The 17,699-nt window shown below is 48.1% G+C and overlaps 8 protein-coding genes and 2 pseudogenes across 8 annotated transcripts, besides 26 other annotated features; all 10 read right to left on the reverse strand.

Moving 5' to 3' along the window:
* Positions 1-10,643: a sequence feature (heterozygous, Esmeraldo-like haplotype).
* Positions 59-114: a microsatellite.
* Positions 229-263: a microsatellite.
* Positions 447-471: a microsatellite.
* Positions 673-706: a microsatellite.
* Positions 1,006-1,027: a microsatellite.
* Positions 1,215-1,247: a microsatellite.
* Positions 1,477-2,655, reverse strand: Tc00.1047053511071.10 (hypothetical protein, conserved; the record flags this gene model as incomplete). Its single annotated transcript, XM_808906.1, has 1 exon — positions 1,477-2,655. The coding sequence occupies one exon, from the start codon at positions 2,653-2,655 to the stop codon at positions 1,477-1,479; it is 1,179 nt and encodes a 392-aa protein (XP_813999.1).
* On the reverse strand, positions 3,219-4,148 carry Tc00.1047053511071.20 (hypothetical protein, conserved; the record flags this gene model as incomplete). The annotated part of the gene is made up of 1 exon (XM_808907.1): positions 3,219-4,148. The coding sequence occupies one exon, from the start codon at positions 4,146-4,148 to the stop codon at positions 3,219-3,221; it is 930 nt and encodes a 309-aa protein (XP_814000.1).
* On the reverse strand, positions 4,223-5,221 carry Tc00.1047053511071.30 (hypothetical protein, conserved; the record flags this gene model as incomplete). The annotated part of the gene is made up of 1 exon (XM_808908.1): positions 4,223-5,221. One exon carries the CDS (start codon positions 5,219-5,221, stop codon positions 4,223-4,225), a length of 999 nt encoding a protein of 332 aa, XP_814001.1.
* Positions 6,226-6,265: a microsatellite.
* Tc00.1047053511071.40 (amastin, putative) lies at positions 6,698-7,282 on the reverse strand (the record flags this gene model as incomplete). The annotated part of the gene is made up of 1 exon (XM_808909.1): positions 6,698-7,282. One exon carries the CDS (start codon positions 7,280-7,282, stop codon positions 6,698-6,700), a length of 585 nt encoding a protein of 194 aa, XP_814002.1.
* Tc00.1047053511071.45 lies at positions 7,390-8,616 on the reverse strand (annotated as a pseudogene).
* Positions 9,033-9,078: a microsatellite.
* Positions 9,415-9,452: a microsatellite.
* Positions 9,801-9,854: a sequence feature (T-rich).
* Positions 9,892-9,930: a microsatellite.
* On the reverse strand, positions 9,933-11,432 carry Tc00.1047053511071.50 (annotated as a pseudogene).
* Positions 10,644-11,141: a sequence feature (areas merged during assembly that could not be assigned to a particular haplotype. This can correspond to areas where the two haplotypes were merged or to regions with more than two copies in the genome that were merged during assembly.).
* Positions 11,142-11,612: a sequence feature (heterozygous, non-Esmeraldo-like haplotype).
* Positions 11,465-11,487: a sequence feature (AT_rich).
* Positions 11,502-11,545: a sequence feature (A-rich).
* Positions 11,613-11,670: a sequence feature (haploid, non-Esmeraldo-like haplotype).
* Positions 11,639-11,718: a microsatellite.
* Positions 11,671-17,699: part of a sequence feature (heterozygous, Esmeraldo-like haplotype) that runs on past the window's edge.
* Positions 12,183-12,214: a microsatellite.
* On the reverse strand, positions 12,685-13,155 carry Tc00.1047053511071.70 (ubiquitin-conjugating enzyme E2, putative; the record flags this gene model as incomplete). The annotated part of the gene is made up of 1 exon (XM_808910.1): positions 12,685-13,155. The coding sequence occupies one exon, from the start codon at positions 13,153-13,155 to the stop codon at positions 12,685-12,687; it is 471 nt and encodes a 156-aa protein (XP_814003.1).
* Positions 13,216-13,242: a microsatellite.
* Tc00.1047053511071.80 (hypothetical protein, conserved) lies at positions 13,464-14,153 on the reverse strand (the record flags this gene model as incomplete). Its single annotated transcript, XM_808911.1, has 1 exon — positions 13,464-14,153. The coding sequence occupies one exon, from the start codon at positions 14,151-14,153 to the stop codon at positions 13,464-13,466; it is 690 nt and encodes a 229-aa protein (XP_814004.1).
* Positions 14,689-15,087, reverse strand: Tc00.1047053511071.90 (uncharacterized protein; the record flags this gene model as incomplete). The annotated part of the gene is made up of 1 exon (XM_808912.1): positions 14,689-15,087. The coding sequence occupies one exon, from the start codon at positions 15,085-15,087 to the stop codon at positions 14,689-14,691; it is 399 nt and encodes a 132-aa protein (XP_814005.1).
* Positions 15,229-15,279: a microsatellite.
* Positions 15,392-15,433: a microsatellite.
* Positions 15,734-15,774: a sequence feature (AT_rich).
* Positions 15,844-15,941: a sequence feature (CT-rich).
* Tc00.1047053511071.100 (hypothetical protein, conserved) lies at positions 15,966-16,973 on the reverse strand (the record flags this gene model as incomplete). The annotated part of the gene is made up of 1 exon (XM_808913.1): positions 15,966-16,973. The coding sequence occupies one exon, from the start codon at positions 16,971-16,973 to the stop codon at positions 15,966-15,968; it is 1,008 nt and encodes a 335-aa protein (XP_814006.1).
* Positions 17,252-17,271: a microsatellite.

Genomic DNA, 17,699 nt, shown 5'->3' on the forward strand with positions numbered 1-17,699 from the left:
GAGGTGTCTTCCCACCGTCTCTCCCCCTCCCCCTCAAATAAAAGAAAACAACAACAAAAAACAAAAAACAAACAAACAAACAAACAAAAAACAAAACAAAACAAAAAAAAAAACGGAGTGTAAACAAAAACCAACACAATTTCTGTTTTTAATCACACGGAGGGAAGTGCGTCGTGCCGTTACAAACCACCTCAATTCGCCTCACCCACCTACCCACCCACATATCTTTATATATATATATATATATAAAGGTATACACATATGCCACAAGTAGGCAATGGCACGCACATAAGCACCACAATAAGATCAAAAGCAAATTGAACAAGAAAGGCGCGCACAGACACACACATACACAAAAAGTTATTGTATACGTATGGAAATATATGTTTAGATAAATTCTTCATTCATTCCATCCTTTCCTTTCTTCCTCCCTCTCCTCATTGTCGTATTTTTATTTTTATTTTTATTTTTCTCTTGCCTTCTTACACATGCACCAAAAGACAAAATCCCTCCTCTTTTCCTTTTCGTATTCTTCGTCTGCTCCTCTATGCGCAATTAAAGAAAAATGCCAGCACACCGTTCAGTCATAATAGAGGCATAAATAAGGCAGAAATGAAGAAAGGATCTGATACGGAATGGTATTGCATCACGTACCACAGTTCTTTCCATCATTATATATATATATATATATATATAAGAATATATAATCTACCTGTGGGCCTACATACGGCAAAGAAATGAATAATATAAGGTTAGATTTTTCTTCAAGCATAAACACCGCAAAATGTACGCACGCTTACATGTGTGCTTACGGCCCCAAGACACTTGATTCCGATCCCCTTTCTTTTATTCTGTTTTCTCATTTGCGTCGCGTTATTCCCTTCCGCACCATCCATAGATACATGTGCATTTATATTCTTCAGGGTGTGTGGGCACTCAATACGTGTGTATGTCTCTGTGTTTGTGCCCCTCTCTTCTGAGAAAATAGCAGGCCTATTTTCCTTTTCTCTCTCTCTCTCTCTCTCTCCTTTTTTTTTTTTTTTTTCCATTGCGTCTCACCACCTCGCGAACAGACTGAGAATAACCTCAAGGAATCGTCCTCTAATTTTTGTTATTTGCCGTTGGCACCCTCCATACCTACACGCTTCTCCCATCCGCAAACAACAAACAGCCCGCCAATTTGTCTTAAAAAAAAAAAAAAAGTAAACAATAGTAATAAATAAATAAATAAATAAATAAATAAATAATAATAAACACGCTCTTTTAATTTTCTCTCCTCTTACAATACACGTGGCTTTTCTCTCCTCTCTGTCCCTTCCACCCCCTACTGGTGGTTCATTATTTTTTCTTCTCGACGCCCTAACCCTCCTCCCCAATTACCCGGTCCATCTGAGCCATTGTGCCTCTCTTCACTAACTGAAACCTTTTTTTTTTTTTTTTTTCTGTCCTCTCTCCCTGTGCGCATGCACACACCATTCAACCATGCTGGGAGTTGCTATCAGAAGAAAGAGCCTCATTGGGAGCACTATCTTGCAACGGTGTTCGCGGTTCAATCTTCTCCACCCTGCATATCAGCTGCCTCCAGCTCTCAATAAATTGCTGCAGCCGCAGTGGAAGCCGTTCCCCACGGTTCGAGTGCAACTCCTTGAAACTACTCCGCAGGATCCAGTCGCGACAGTTCTGCTTCAGTGTCTTGGGCCCAAGGTCAAGCTCCGCCGTGTCGCTCATAAACTCCCCCCGAAACCGACCTCCGAACACCACCATCGTGTTCTTACAGACAACAGCGACGTGACATTCCCTCCTAGACGGGCAGTTTTCATCCGGCTCGTGCATAACCTCAAATGTGTTCGAATCCACATGATACGTGAAGAGGTCGTTCAGTTTCTTTTTTCCATTCCACCCGCCAAAGACGACAACCTTGCCATGATGCACTACGACGCTGTTCCGCGCTCTGCCAAAGAGAGGGCCGCTGTTAGGGGACTCAATCGGCCGCCACATGCAAGTGTCGTAATTGTACATGTACATATCTTCACAGCACTCTCCTTGGGCGCTGCGCCCACCAAACATGATCATATTGCGTCCACATGTGAAAGCGGCGTGGGCTGAGCGTGGGGTCGGTGGATCCCCATGTTGCGGGCACTCCATCCATGTGTTTGTCTGGAAATCAAAAAGGTAAAGGTCCGAAAGGCGTCTGTTGCTGTTCCGGCCGCCGCATTTACCAGCAAATATATACATGCACCTCTCAAACAACACAGCGCTATGGCAATACCGAGTTGATGGTGGCTGACCGCTAGCCTCAATCTGTGCGCACAGACCCTCCTCACTAGTGGAAAACAACTTATTGAACCTCCCACGTCCATTGCATCCACCAAATATGTATATTTTCCCCTCATAATACACAGCGGAGTGAAACGCCCTGGAGCACTGCACCTGTCCTGTCATCTCAATCTTTGACCAATGCTTTTTATTCACATCAAACACGTAAAGATCATCCAAGTAGTTAGAAATACTCTCATTCCTGTCATTGACACCACCGTAGAGGAAAATTTTGGTCTCCGTGCCGTTGGCGCATAATGTGTGTCCTATTCTTCCCGGTGGGATATCCCCCGTGCACTGCACGCTGCGCCAGCGAGAGGCCGTGTGACACAAGGACATCGCCAGAAATTGGCGGAGAGGGCTGAAGTTGAAACAAAGAAGGGAGGCCAAAACAAATAAATAAGGAGAGGATCGCTTGTCTCACTATTGGCCTCGCAGAAACAAAAAATTTCGACGACCGTAAAAAAAAAAAGGGCCAAAGCCAAATAAAACAACAACAACAAAGCGAGTGACCTCCGCGGTTCTATTTGACTCCTTGAGAGAGAAAAAAAGAGGACAGCCGTTTTGTTTTGTATTCCCTTTTACTCCTGCACCAAACAACCCCGTCCCAGCAAGAAGGAAGAAAAGTAACAACAAAAAAAAAAAAAAAGGAGGAAAGAGAAGTACACACAGATGCATGCATGCATGTATTTTATTTATGTACACACGTAACTGCGAAATCGTTGAAAACAGCAAGAAGATCCTTGAAGAGAAAAGGCAACAACAGCAACCAAATAAGAAGAAGAGTTCCTTCTCCGATCAACCAACCAACCAATCAATTGCCCACAGACACACAAACAATACAACTGAAAACAACAACAACTTGAACCGCATCGGCCGCCAAAGAATAAAATGCGTTTCCGTCAGTCCTCTTCGCGCGGTCGTCGTCTGGCGGCTCGACGCGTTTTCTGCGTGGTGGTGTTGTCACCCGTCAGCGAGGGCAAAGGACGATGCTGCGCCCCTCTCACAAACTCGGGAACATACTCCACATCAGAGTCATCATCGTCGGCACCTGCAGGTTGTGTGCCTTCCTCGCGTTTCAGCCCCGCAAAAGGTGTGGTTTCACATTTCACCTGCGCGAGCGGTAGTGCACCAGACGTTGTCGACGCCGCAGGGGTATTGTTCGATGCACGCACTCCCTCTGCAACAAATGAAAAAAACACTTCCCACGCCTCCCGTAGCTGCTGGATCTGTTCACGTGAGGCGGGAGCATCAACACTCTGAACCTCATCGGTGTCACCACTCAGATTCATTGCGTTTGTTAGCTCTTTCCCACTTCGCAGCTGCACAACAAATGACTTCACGTTTCGCATCAGGTGGGGCGGTAAAATACTTTCCCATGTGAGAATCATGGCATCGCACCACAGTGCTCCGCTGCCTAACGTCGAAACCACACCAACGAGATGCCAAGGCATCTGCTGCACAACGTAGTCGTGCAGTCGTGGCGAAATGAGAGGGACAAACACATGTGGTGCGTGTTTCATGAGTGAATCGAGCAAATACCAAAGTCCTTTATTTTCATCCGACTCCAGATCCTGCTGGCGGACGAGTGCCTTCCGCAGTGCAGACCACGTGTCTGTGGCTTGCGTCAGGTGGCGGAGGGCCACTTGCGTCAGCGCCTCCACACGCGACCTGGAAGGGGTGCAGGACTCCAACATGACAGCAAAAAGTTCCTCACTAAACTCTGGCGGAGCGTACGACACCATCTTCTTTCCAGTTCTGAAGTCAACGGAAAAAAAAAAAAAAAAGAAGAGAAGAGAAGCCCCTTCTTGCAGCACCAAACAGACTCCCATGTTTATTCACAAATTTCCCCGCCCCGCTCCAGAAAGAGAAAAAAGAATCCTCACCCAAAACAAATGGAAATTGGTTAGGACCTCGCACCCCCGTTCTGCAAAGCCGGCGGAAGCGTGCCTTTTGCCAACGGCTTATAGGCCGGATGGTGGTAGTAAACAATCCACAGCCACCGCAAAGCTGCCTCCGAGTGCTTCTGAAAGCCAACAGATTTTTTGCCCAATTCCACATCTGGACCAACATCAACCACATCGATTGTTGGCCGTGTGACGACTGCAATCGCTGCTAGTGTGAGACCTGCCAGAAACGATAACGATACACGTGCATTCGTCGCCTGAAATAACCAACGGTGGTTGCGCGCCACCCTCTCCTTCTCAACCTCAGTCATTTGCCACCGAAGCAAAAAAAGGATCCGCGTAAAAAGTACACTACTTCGCGGTGACACTCCAACATACAAACGAGGTGCCTTCCACAGCATAAGATACAAACCAGACATAAACAAACAGGGAGTGACAAAAAGCTCAAGACCGCGCCGTCCCCTGTTATGTACCTGTTGTGGCAATTGAGTCTCAACAACGTACTTCGCTCGCTGTTCCACAGAAGAAAGTTCAAGAATGAGAGATCTCAAATCCCCAACAGAGAGAGTCCGCGGCGGTTGCACCAAGACGTCAACAAGTCCCTCTTCCCGCAGCTTGTAGCCAAGAATAGGGCATGGTCGCAGCAAGCCCCAATCCAACACTTCCTGTACCGCTTCCTTTTTCGATGGAGAAGCGCCTGCTCCGTCGTCTTTCCGCACGGCAGGCGTTACTAAAGAAACTGTCGAGGCAACAGAAGCAGTCTTGCAATCCATGCGAGCAGTAGGCAACGGAAAAGAAATCGATGAATTAAATGAATCTCCGCCACCCCTAAAAGGCCAACGCAGGGCAGGTATCCCCCAAAATGAATATTCCGTATCACGTGGCTCCCTTAAACGAGCACGAGAAGGGTTAAAAATGGCACTCAGAGCCTTTTCTGAATCCTGCAGCCTCACCTCATCGTCGTCCGTCATCAACTGCCAAGGAGACCACCAGACCATTCTGCACACAAAACCGCTAAACCTCACAAATAAACAACACCAATAGCAGCTGCTGGCCGGTTCCTCAACTTATCTAAAGAAGTCAAACAAGAAGAGAAGAATGAGTGAATGGAGAGGCAGTGGGTCCGCCACCTCCTCAGTGTTTGCTCCAACTAGATAAATATGTGTTCGGAAAACCACACTCGTGGCATGTTGCGCTTTGTTTGGAGCAGAAATTTTTTATTGCTTAAGAATTGTTAAACTTTGGGATCTTCCAACAACACGACGCCGCCGCGAGGCGGAAATCAAAAGAGGGTGCGAGGGATAACAACAACAAAAACAAAGAATTTCGTCTTGCCGTTATCGGTTCCCTGCTTCCCAGAATCGCAGTCAATCAAAAATTCATAAGAGAGGGAAAAATCGTAAAGAAATGCATTCGTTTTACCGGAACAAATTCATTTTGGTGGCCAGTTTTCATTGCAAAAATTCTCTTCACGAGCTTCTAGTCAACACACAAAAACGGGCGACATCAAAGAAGGAAGAGAAGACGCAGAAATACACACGACTTAGAGATGAGCCGGAAAGAAAAAGACGGTCCACCGCATGCAGCACAAAAGTACAACAGCACGGTCCTCTCAGAAGCACCACACAAACGGAAAAAACAAACAAAAAAACAAAAAAATCAAAACAAAAGGCCCTGAAGTTCCGTCAGGTGGCGCTGACAGGGACAAAATGTGGGCTGATGGAAGGAAGGGAGGTGTGTGCGTTTAAATGGGACGGGCACCCCTTTCTTTATTCATTCCTCGTCCTCCCGAATGAATCCGATGGCCCGCACGCCAGCCACCGTTGGGGAGCACGTCCATCCCCACCCGGCGGAGATGTGCAGGAGACCCCCAGGACGTCTGCGAGGGAGCTGCAGTGGGGGGCGTGGGATGCACCCCCGTTACGCAGCCACTCACGACGAATGCGGCGGCTCGACACTCCGCCGCGGTCGAGAAACAGTAATAACAAATGGAGCGAGCAGTAAACAAAACAAAACAAAACAAAACAAAAAAAAAAAAAGCAGGTGGGCAAATACACACAAAAAGAGGCCCAGCACCACGCATTCATTTCTCCAACAAAACAAATACAAACGTGTCTCATCAACGACGGAAGGCGACGTGGGCCCCTCGTGGAGGCCCCCGCCAGAGTACACCACTTACTTCCCTCCCCCTTCCGCTTATTTCCACTCGCTCCTCATTTCTTCGTTCCTTCCTCGCCCAAGACAAAAGCATTCTTCCACACACACAAAAAAAAAAAACAAATAAAAACACAAACACAGAGAAGGGGGTGCATGCAGGTAATTATGGCGCCCGCTCCAAATCTTCCAAACCTGTTACAAAAAGAAATTATTGGACGCACTCAATAAAAACAAATAAAAGTAAAGGAAAAAGAAAGGAAAATAACATCATTAAAAAACACAGAGAGTTCATCCGCAAAGCTGCTTGGCACGGCGCTTCACCGAACCACGTGCATTTGTTGATCTCCGACGTCACATGAATGCTGTAAACGCGACCCATATGGCAGATTCAGAAACACAACGGCGAAAAACGTCAGGCTCCATGATGCTACAATGAGGCCAAAGCCATGGCCGAATTTAAGCTGTGTTTTGAAGGGTGTTACGATGCAGTCACCTATTTTCTCTTTGTACACGTGGACCATAAGTCCCCAAACGACCCCAACCGTCACCATGCCAGACACCAACAGCACATTCGTCAAGGTCCTGAGAGACTTTTTGTAGAGGTGTGACAACACGCCAAGGATGGTGGCAACAAGCAGCAGGGCAATGGAAACGATGGAGGAAGCTTCTGCCACTCTGAATAATCCCAATACTGCATAACATTCATGGATGACGTCCTCGCCGGAAATAATGTATTCCGTGCCGGAACAAAACAGCTTCCCACCCCACAGCGTCACGCACGGATCGATTAAAGGTAATGGATTCGTCCTGAAGCGAAACTGGTCAAGCGGCGTCCCAACCAGCATTAACAGGAGGGCGGTGAAGCTCACTACGCCGTAGAGAATCGCACCGACCATGCTCATTGCTTCCTACGTGAGAACAAGGAGTGAAAACAAAGAAAAAAAGCTGTCGAGTGGGAACAGTGTTCGTGGGGCATCCATACGACACACACCTTCGCCCACACGGGGGGTCAGCAACGCAACAAGACACTTTTTTGCTCCACGCATGGATGGATGCCGCCAGCAGCAAGCCGCTGTCTGCAACACTTTCTGTTGGGACATCCAGACATCCGTGGTGGCATTGCACACGAGTGTATCCCAAAAAGCCTCGTTGCGTGAGCTGGAGTCGTCGCGTCCCTCGCCCCGTCCTGCCTTAAATGGAGTGTGGGTGCCAACCTTACCGCCGCCTCGCAAGGTGTGAGGGATGATGGGCTCACGCTGCCTGTAATTGTCTCATGGCCCCTACAGGCTTCCGATAGGCGCATTTAGCAGCAGACAAGTGTGCGTGGCGAAAAGCGATGAGGGCTCCATCGAAGCCGTTGCTGTCTGTCCAAAAAGCCCAGCAACGAAGGAGCGGTGGACAGGGCATAATTCGAGGCGCGGAAGGGCGGCCGTTGTGATGGAGCGGGCCTCAATGGGCGCCTCGATGGTGACGTAACAGAGTCGTTGATCGCACGCTAACGCTTCACCTTCGTTGTAGATGCGAATTAGCGAGCTGCCGTCACGTATCTTGGGCACGAACGGAGGGGTGGCGCCACGCACTGCCTTCCTTGCGCAATCAGAAACCTCTCAAGCGGAGTCGGGATGGTCGCCACAGGCGTCACTATTCCGCACGCTGAAAGATTTCACCGTGGAGCAAAGAGGGCCTTCGTTTGAACGCACATCAGCAAAGGCAGCCAACATTTCTTTTCCACGAATGCAGAGCAGGAAATAATGCTTTTTCCACAGCCACACAACCGAGCAAAGACGGGAGTGCGTGGGTGGAAAGATCCTGTTGTCCTCGGGCCCGGCGCAGGCGCTGCTCCGCGACTCCGCGATGGACAGCGCCTTTTGTCGATTACTTGCTGTGCCGTTGGGAGAACGCTGTTGCCGCAATGGCCAACTGATGGGAGCGCTGCTGCCTTCTGCAATTTTTTATTTTCTAACCGGACACAGAAATGACACCGAGAACGGCCACGCGGGCACTGAGGACGCCACTGTGCTTGGTGAGGACGCAGCGCATCCCCCTCTTCCTCATGCACTCCTTGATCTGCTATTGCTTCTGCCGGTGCTGTTGACTCTACCACCCAAATCCTGCAGCACGCACACGCGCACAGACTTGTTGGGGTGTGGGAGACGGTGCACGTGGCTCCATCCAGCAGGCACAAATTGTCCGCTCTCCAGCCCCCAACCAAAAAGAATGCACGAGGTGCTCCCATTGTCGGAGCGACGGTCCACGCCCGCGGAGTTGACCCGCTCCAGCACCTCTTGAAAATTCACGTCCCGGATGTGCTTTGGACGGCCCTCCTAAAGAGCGACCGTCTCACGTGGCGCGACGGAATCAAAGCGGTCGCCATCCAAAAACACCGCCGAGAAGCCCTTTCCGCCGGCTCCCGCCAAAAAAAAAAAAAAAAAAGACACCAATTATTTGCACCCGCGCCTCGGGCGCACGTAGGGCGGACAGCGGCAGCTGCAGGCCCTCTTCCAAGCGGAGAGGCAGCACACAAAAACGGGCGACATCAAAGAAGGAAGAGAAGACGCAGAAATACACACGACTTAGAGATGAGCCGGAAAGAAAAAGACGGTCCACCGCATGCAGCACAAAAGTACAACAGCACGGTCCTCTCAGAAGCACCACACAAACGGAAAAAACAAACAAAAAAACAAAAAAACAAAACAAAAGGCCCTGAAGTTCCGTCAGGTGGCGCTGACAGGGACAAAATGTGGGCTGATGGAAGGAAGGGAGGTGTGTGCGTTTAAATGGAACGGGCACCCCTTTCTTTATTCATTCCTCGTCCTCCCGAATGAATCCGATGGCCCGCACGCCAGCCACCGTTGGGGAGCACGTCCATCCCCACCCGGCGGAGATGTGCAGGAGACCCCCAGGACGTCTGCGAGGGAGCTGCAGTGGCGGGCGTGGGATGCACCCCCGTTACGCAGCCACTCACGACGAATGCGGCGGCTCGACACTCCGCCGCGGTCGAGAAACAGTCAAAATAACAAATGGAGCGAGCAGTAAACAAAACAAAACAAAACAAAACAAAAAAAAAAAAAAAAGCAGGTGGGCAAATACACACAAAAAGAGGCCCAGCACCACGCATTCATTTCTCCAACAAAACAAATACAAACGTGTCTCATCAACGACGGAAGGCGACGTGGGCCCCTCGTGGAGGCCCCCGCCAGAGTACACCACTTACTTCCCTCCCCCTTCCGCTTATTTCCACTCGCTCCCCATTTCTTCGTTCCTTCCTCGCCCAAGACAAAAGCATTCTTCCACACATGCCCACTTATATTGTTAACCACATGTTATGTATTTGGCAAGGAGTCTTTTTGGTATTTGTTTTATTAAATAATATTGCTGGATATTGACGTCACATTTTAATTATTTGGGGGCTCTACTGACTTTTTTTTCTTTAATTCTTTTTTTTTTGCTCTTCATTTCGTGTTTTTTTTTCTTGCCTCACCTATAAAGCTTACTTTTTCTTTCTTTATCTTACATATAATTATCTATATATATATATATATATATATATTTCTAATGGACAAATTGGTAGTACTCAATACCAATGTCTTGGAAGGCCATGTCGTTTCGGCTTCCAATGTGAGCAACAACAAATTCTTTTTGACGATTTCCTGCTGCGAGATCACTCTTAAGAGATCCATTATGCATCCCCTCGTACTGCTCTCGTGTGAGGTTCACAGGTTTCTCCAATGCTGCTGCAACGTTAATCTTTGAAGCGGCTTCTTCCCAGCCTTTTACTGGAACAATTGGGATCGCTTCACTCGCGTCACCGGAGCCGTATCCAACCATCACCATTGGGTGATTTGTAATGTCTTGTTTCTTATTGTAGGCCTCCTCTAAACCGGCAGCGATCCAGCATGGGAGGGATGCGGTGTAAAGATTACCAAAGTTTGCCATTGCTGAGCTTCCCAGACTCATCTTTCTGCTGAGCAAAGAAGAAAAATCCTTGTCCGCACGGACGGCCTTGGCGACCTTATTGGTGGCACCAAAAACGTCCTTGGGCTCCTGTCCTGATTCAATCATGCCAAAGTAGTCGGGAATTACATCAAGTTCCGTCTGCACCGCAGCAGGTTCCACCTTGGCCTTTGAGCAGAGCTCCTCAAAGTATTTCTTGTGTTCGGCTGAGGTAGCACGCGCCAGTCCACGGACGTACAAGAAGGACATTGCTTGAATCGGCATCATGTTGTATGGACGGTGAAAAAATAATGCAGAAACAGAGTTATAGTAGTCCCCAGGATTTTGCTTCAGTTTGCCCAGCATGTTTTCCACAGCCATAGTGACTTCTCAGAGGTACACCATCGTGCTGTAGGGTCCAGAGAAAACGGGGAAGTCTGGAATCTTACCGTGCTCCGTGTTGCTGCCATATTCTTTAATGAAATGACGCCTGAATGGTTTGCGGAAGTCGGGTCCGCGGTAGTCAGAGGCGGAGCCAGAGCATTTAGTATCCAACTCCACCAACTGTGGTACATTTTCCACCAGCATGGCCACAGAGCCAGCACCTTGCGTCTGTTCACCTGTTGAGCCCAATGCGTATTTTGCAATGTCGGACGCCACGACGATGGCCACCTTATCATTCCCACCATCAACCTCCGAGTAGCGAGTGGCACTCTTAAGCGCATACACTCCGCCAAGGCAAGCGTGTTTAAACTCTGGCACCTCGCAGTGTCGAGAGATGCGCGGCAAACCAAGTTCCTTTAAGGCCTTGTCAACCATTCCTCGCACAATAATGGAGCCTGCAGAATTATCCGTGCTGCTCTCTGTTCCCAGTCCCAGGAAACCGATACGTGCGGGGTCAACATCGTAGTTAAGGATAAGACGGAGTGTTGCGGTTGCCGCCATGGTGTATGCGTTCTCGTTATGGCCTGGAATGCGAAAGGACTCCCCAACAACATTCGATACTTTCTTCCAGTCGTTTCCAGTCCAGTCACACCAGTCCTTAAGAGCAACACGGCACGGTGGCGTATACACCCCCATCCCACTTATACCTGCAAGTGCCCTCACAGTCCGGGGCATATTTGTTGTAGAATTTGTAACGTTAAATAAGCTTTTTTTTTTAATTTTTAATATTCACTAAACCTTCACAACAAAAACAAAAGCAACAACAACAACGGAAAAAAAAAAAAAAAAGTGGGGTACGCCCTCGCACGGTCACTGCGGTCTGCCGAAACCGGCCGTCACCATCAACGGGGGAATTCACTCCATTTCGCACTGCGCATCACAAAACAAAAAAACAAAACAAAACAAAACAAAAAAAAAAAAAAAAAAAAAAAAAAAACACAAAAAAAAAGCAAAAAATAAAGTAAATACATAACGCAATTTCTCTCCTCATCGCCGCCCACAACAAACGAAGAGTCATTCACGACTGCGGCATGTTTCGACATTCTTCCCGCTGTGCCTTTGACACGAGTGGCATCTCCCCATGCCCGTGGAGGAACATTGCAGTACCGCCAACAGACACCCTCGTCAAGCAGAACGAGTATCTTCTCCAATACCAGAAAAGGACACCGCCAAAAATAAAAAAGGAAAGGCCCATAAACTTCAAACAATCACGCGTGCATTGGAATGCAGCCACAGAAAAAACAACCCTTCACGCATCCAGACACCAGCCCCCTCTTTCTCCCCACCAGTTCCTCCTCACAGACGCCGGTACGGTTGCTGCTGCTCGTTTACTGCGCAGCCTCCCTATTTCTATCTGCCGCTACTTCTTTCGTTTGCTACCAAAGAATGCTCCTGCCCACCAACTAATATACACACGAAAAAGGCAACAACAGCAAAAACAAAAACAAAAACAAAAAAACGGGTAAATACACAAGACTCTGCCTGTATTGCGAAAAAAAAAAAAAAAAAGGCCACTTCATTTCTTTCACTTCCCACTGCGTTTCTTCTTGTCTTTATTCTTCGCAACTTGTTGTTGGCAAACAAGGGAGCAATGTAAATTCTCACCTCTTTTTTGCACACACCAGCCCGTACCACAATATTTTCCCCCTTTTCTTCTCTTATACTTCTTTTACTTTCCAATTCTTGATTTTCCCAGCTCCTGATACACTCTAGCAGCACAGCTCCCCTCTACTCTCGCGCCCTCTACGGCAAAGAAAGAAAGAGGAGCAAAGTACAAATTAAAAAGGGACAACAACAACAAAAAAGTCCCGATCTCTTCAGTTCACTCTTCCACCTCCATCCACAGTCACCAGCACTAACTTGTAAGTTTTTTTTTTCCTCTCTCTCTCTTTTTTTCCGCTCTACACAAAGAGAGAAGCGTTCTTCATTAAGCCTTCGACGTTGCCTCCTTGTATGCCAGGAGAACCTCACAGCGATACTCCTCCTTCTTGCCCCACAGCGCTGCGGCACGGTTGTTGAGTGGTGACTGATTGTTTGGGTTGTCGAGGAGGCTCTGGATGGAAAGAAGAATCTTCGACACGGTGTAGACGGCGCTCCAATTCTCCTTCAGAATGTCCAGGCATATCCCTCCATACGCATCGACGTTTGGATGAAAACACGGTGTAAGAAATCGCACAACTGGTGCTTCGAACGGGTAGTTCGCAGGAAACTCAAGGGAGAGCTGATACTCCAGCCCCTCGTACACAGTGTTGGGCACACCCTGCACCGTGCCAATCCAGTGGAAGAGATTATCGTTCTGCGGAAAGGCGGAAATACCCTCGGCGCCCCCCATCATGAGCTCCATAAACTCCTTTTGCAGACGTGAGGACGCGCTGCAGTTGGACTGCACCGAAGCCATGATTAAACCCTCTTCTATCGCCACACCGCCGGTTGCCACAACCCCCCACCCCCTCCGTCCTTTTTTCTTTTTTCTTTTTTTTTTTTTAAAGAAAAAAAATTATATGTATTTCGTGTGTGCGCGTGTATATGTGCGCTGAGACGTGTTTCGAGAGATGAGCTTGCAAGACAACAACAACAACAACAATAAAAGGGGCAAAAGTCCAGAAATTAGCGCGGACGGGAGCGAAAAGAGAAAAAACAAAGAAAAAAAAAGGAAGTCATGGCGTCACAGAAGCACACACACGCAAAAAAAAAAAAAAAAAAGATTCACTGCAACAGACGAACGGCGGGAAGCCATGAGCGACCCAGCCAGAGAGAAAAAGCCTTTTCCCACTTTTCTTGAAACCCCGATGCCTCCATTTGGAGCTCGCCGTCTCGAAAGCAGTCGGGGTTGGAAAAAAAAGCAACCGCCTCCCGAGAAAGGTATTCCACATACGGCTTCCCCAACACGACTTCCTGCGTCACGCTGCGCCGCTCCACATCGTACCTAGCAAGAGCCTTGTTGACAAGCACCGCCGTTGGCCACTCCGATGGGTAAAACATGGACCGCACGTGGTGCAGCAGTCGCGCCATTACCGACACACGCATCGGATCAAGACCCAAATAAATCTCGTCAAATGGCAAAACGCACCTCTTCCCTTCGCTGTCTTCCAGCAGGAGGGGATGACTCTTGAAGTCTTTCTCCATGCGTACTGATGGCGACTCGAATGGGTACTTCGGCGGCAGCTGCACAAGGAAGGCAAAAAACCCGCCGTACCACGGTGAGGGGAAATTACGTACAGCCACTAACCCCCTCCAACAGTCTTTTTGTTTACCGGAGTCGTTTTGGGGCGGAACCAGCAGAATATCATCAAATTCTCCGCAATTTGCAACGAGTGCATACTCACGACGCAGGTAGAGGGTGCGGTGCAGTGCGTCCCGCTGATCCGTGGAGACGGCATCATTGCGCGGTTCCATGATTTTGCACGAGAGAGCACCAAAGGGCCGCTGGGAGCAAAGAAGTAATATAAAAGCAAGCAAAGTGCAAACCCCAAAAACATGTATACATATATACACGTCGGTGAGAGGGAAAAATCAAAGAAAAAAAAAGACTCCAGTAAGACACGTTTACAACCGAAAAGGAAAGAGATTAATTTTTCTTTGTGATCGCAAACGGAGGCCGCATACCAACGCATGAGATAGTCCATGGGACCAACAGTAAATGTATCCTCACAATGCCCTCTCGCAAAGTGTCAACAAGCGATACTCGCCAAAAAACAACAAAAAATAAAATGAAAAACGAACAACAAATAAACAAACATATATATATGTATATATAGACGTCGACATAATTACGCAACAAACCAAATCACTTTCTTTTATAAAAATTCAGTCGTTTCACCTCCCAACTCACATACACGCAAAAAAAAAAAAAAAAAAGGAGAGCAATATTTAGTCCCAGAAATATGTTGAGACCAAATCCATTGACAAAGACGCATTCCATCAAGGGGCATTATGCCAAACGGGCAAAACAACATCCTTTTGCACGCGTAACCTTCTCCGCGTAACCAGCACTAGGCTCTCGCGGCGTACGAAGCGTCACAGCTGAGATATAGTGCACATTTTCACCGGGGGCATTGCTGAACTCCCCGTAACCACCAACTGACAAATCCCACTGAAGGGCTTCAGCTTCTCCGTTGGAGACAATTTCTGCCTCTGGGACGTGTGTGAACTCACGCACATCTGGTAAACACTCGAGCCATTCCAAAATTAATTTGTACGGTGGATTATCTCCATTCAAAGAAATTCCGTCTAGATATTCGTTGCCTTCATTATATGTGAGGCGGGACACCACAGGTGAGGGTACGGGAGCTTTTGCTGAGGGCACAGGACACGAGTGGCGTGCACCCATATCATTCAAGTCCCACCGTGTTGGTTTTCTCTCACTCCTTTCATTGTGCAGAATAAAAAGAACAGAGGGGGAAGGAAAAGAAAAAGAAAAAGAGAGAACGCATCAGCTCCTCCTTCTTACCAGCAATAGATGGGCCCATGCTATATATATATATTACATATGTATTACATGTATATATTCATATATGTATATTTGCTTCCTGTCATCCTTTATCATTTTTTTTTATTGTTGTTTTTTGTTTGTTTCTCCTTCCTCTTGTTGGTTCCTCTGCCACCTGTTTCCCGACCCCCACCGTCATGCAGTCAAAAAAAAAAAAAAAAAAAAAATGAAAAAAAAAAAAAAAAAAGATGCAGGGAGGCCACAACTCACACAAAAGACTCACGTTTCGCCCCCCCCCTGTTGATTCTTTGTTGGCGCTGGGGGACTCCACTCCCAGAAGCTAAAAAAAAAAGGAAGGGAGGAAAGTGGTGGGGAGAGGGAGAGGGGGGAAAAAAGATAAAGAGATGAAGACAATCGACAAGAGAGACAATATACAACATACGCTGTGCATGCCCACAGCAGAAAAAAGAAAGGGGGGTGATCAAGACGCATGCACAAAGGAACGCCACACACGCCAAGGAGCGGACAAATATCACTACTGCTTCGCTAAATATATTATATATTATATTATAGATATATAATATAAATGTACATTCATGCATGCATACATGCGTACATATTCCTCTTCTCTCCATACCGCGTATTATCATTATTATTTTTTTTTTCTTTTTTTCTTCACTCATTCCCTCATCCATCCCGTGCTCTTTTTGGCTTCTTCTTTTTCCCCCCTTTTCCTTTTTTCCTCCCCTTTCCTTCGGTTTGGCTGCTTCATTCTTTCATTACTCCGCTCCCAACTTCAAACGACGCCGCTGCTCTTCTTCCTCCCGCTCCCGTTCACGGGCCTGGTCGCCAAATATATCAAAGTTCGCCGGTGGCTTTGGCGAGGCAAATTCTTCGTGCTGATCGTCGCTTTCAACAATCACGCCCGGCGTCCGCATCTCGCGGGTGCACTGCGCTGGGGAAGAGAAACCCCACAAAAGGACACCAATCTTGCGCGTGTGCCAACGGCGCTTGTAGGTCTCGGAAAAGAGGTCATAGCGTGGGCACATTAATGAAACGCCCGACAGCCACGGGTTAATACTTTCCTGTACATAATTCAGCAACCAGTCCAGAACAGTTGGGCAGAGACGTGCGTACCACGGCACCTCTACGCTTCCCGAGCTCATCCATGAGCGCAAAACTCGTCCAGAGTGGAGTTGTCCCACCGCCACGTTACGGTCCCGTTCTCGCACATAATAAAGTACCGCCGGGTTGAACGCAAGAATGACTGTATGCTCATACATATAATCTGGATAGCGGCGGTACAAATCCAAAACTTTGTCTGCGCAAAGCCGCGCCCTCCGCATTTCCTTGATTTCAATGAGCATCTTGAGTTTGTTTTCCCGACAAAACAGGAGCGATTCCTCTAATGTTGGCAGGCGTATTTGTCCTGTTGGATCGGCTTGAAACGGAAGACTCTTCAGCTCGAGAAGTGTGAGCTCATCTATGCGCTTTGTTGTCTCCACCCCTTTCAGGTGACCATTGCAAGAGAAGTCATGAAATATGGCGAGCTCGTTGTCTTTCGTCAGCCGCACGTCGACCTCTATGCCGGCCGCACCGCGCGAAAGGGCGTACTTAAAAGCATCCAGTGTGTTCTCTGGCACTCCCGGCACACCTCTGCAGCCGCGATGTCCAAAGACACATGCCCCCCAATCGAGGCGCGATGGCCCAGCAGGAAGCTGAATGTGCCGCACGTACGCCCAACCAGCCGCCACCGCCAAGCTGGACGCTAGTAAAAGACTTTTCATTAAATATCTGAGGAAATTCCTGCGCCGGAAGCATCAACACACGTATGCATTTGCATCACAAGAAAAGGGAAGAGAAATAAATGAGGGACAACACAGGGCAGGCAAGCAAGAGAGAGACAAAAGGGAATGGGGCAAACAAGGAAAAAAGAGAAAAAAGACACACACACACAGAGAGAGAGAGAGGCACACTGCAAAACTCCCATGTCTTTCGGCGAAGCAAGAAAACACAATATGCGTCTGGCTGAGACATTTCCTCCTATTCCTACAAAGAGACACGGAACAACAACAACAACAACAAAAAAAAGAAAATCACAGTTTATTTTGATGGGCTCAACATTTCCCACTTCAGAAGGGGTTGAGTCCACATGCATACATCAACGGTGGGCAGTTTGGGTCACAAAGCAATCCATGATAGCCGGGCTCGCCGTAACCCCGCAAAGTGGCAGGTTTTTCCCGGGGTCCCACAACCGTCGGACTTTCCTCTGCGTGGAGAGTAGTCGTCGTCGGGGGCTGAGTGAGATGGACGAGACAACTACTCCTCGCTATCCTGCAACGCGGTGTCTTTGGTAACCAATTCAGTCATCAAATTGTAAACAAACAGGATGGATCGATGAAGGCCCCTGCCCTTTTATTTGGTCCTGTATAGATGCACATCCCTCCACAAAATTCAAAAAAACAAAACAAAACACATCCACACACACAAGCTGAGAGTGCAAGCCTTGAGAT

The sequence above is a fragment of the Trypanosoma cruzi genome, genomic scaffold, assembly GCF_000209065.1.
Source record: "Trypanosoma cruzi strain CL Brener 1047053517043 genomic scaffold, whole genome shotgun sequence".
Taxonomy (NCBI): Eukaryota; Euglenozoa; class Kinetoplastea; order Trypanosomatida; family Trypanosomatidae; genus Trypanosoma; species Trypanosoma cruzi.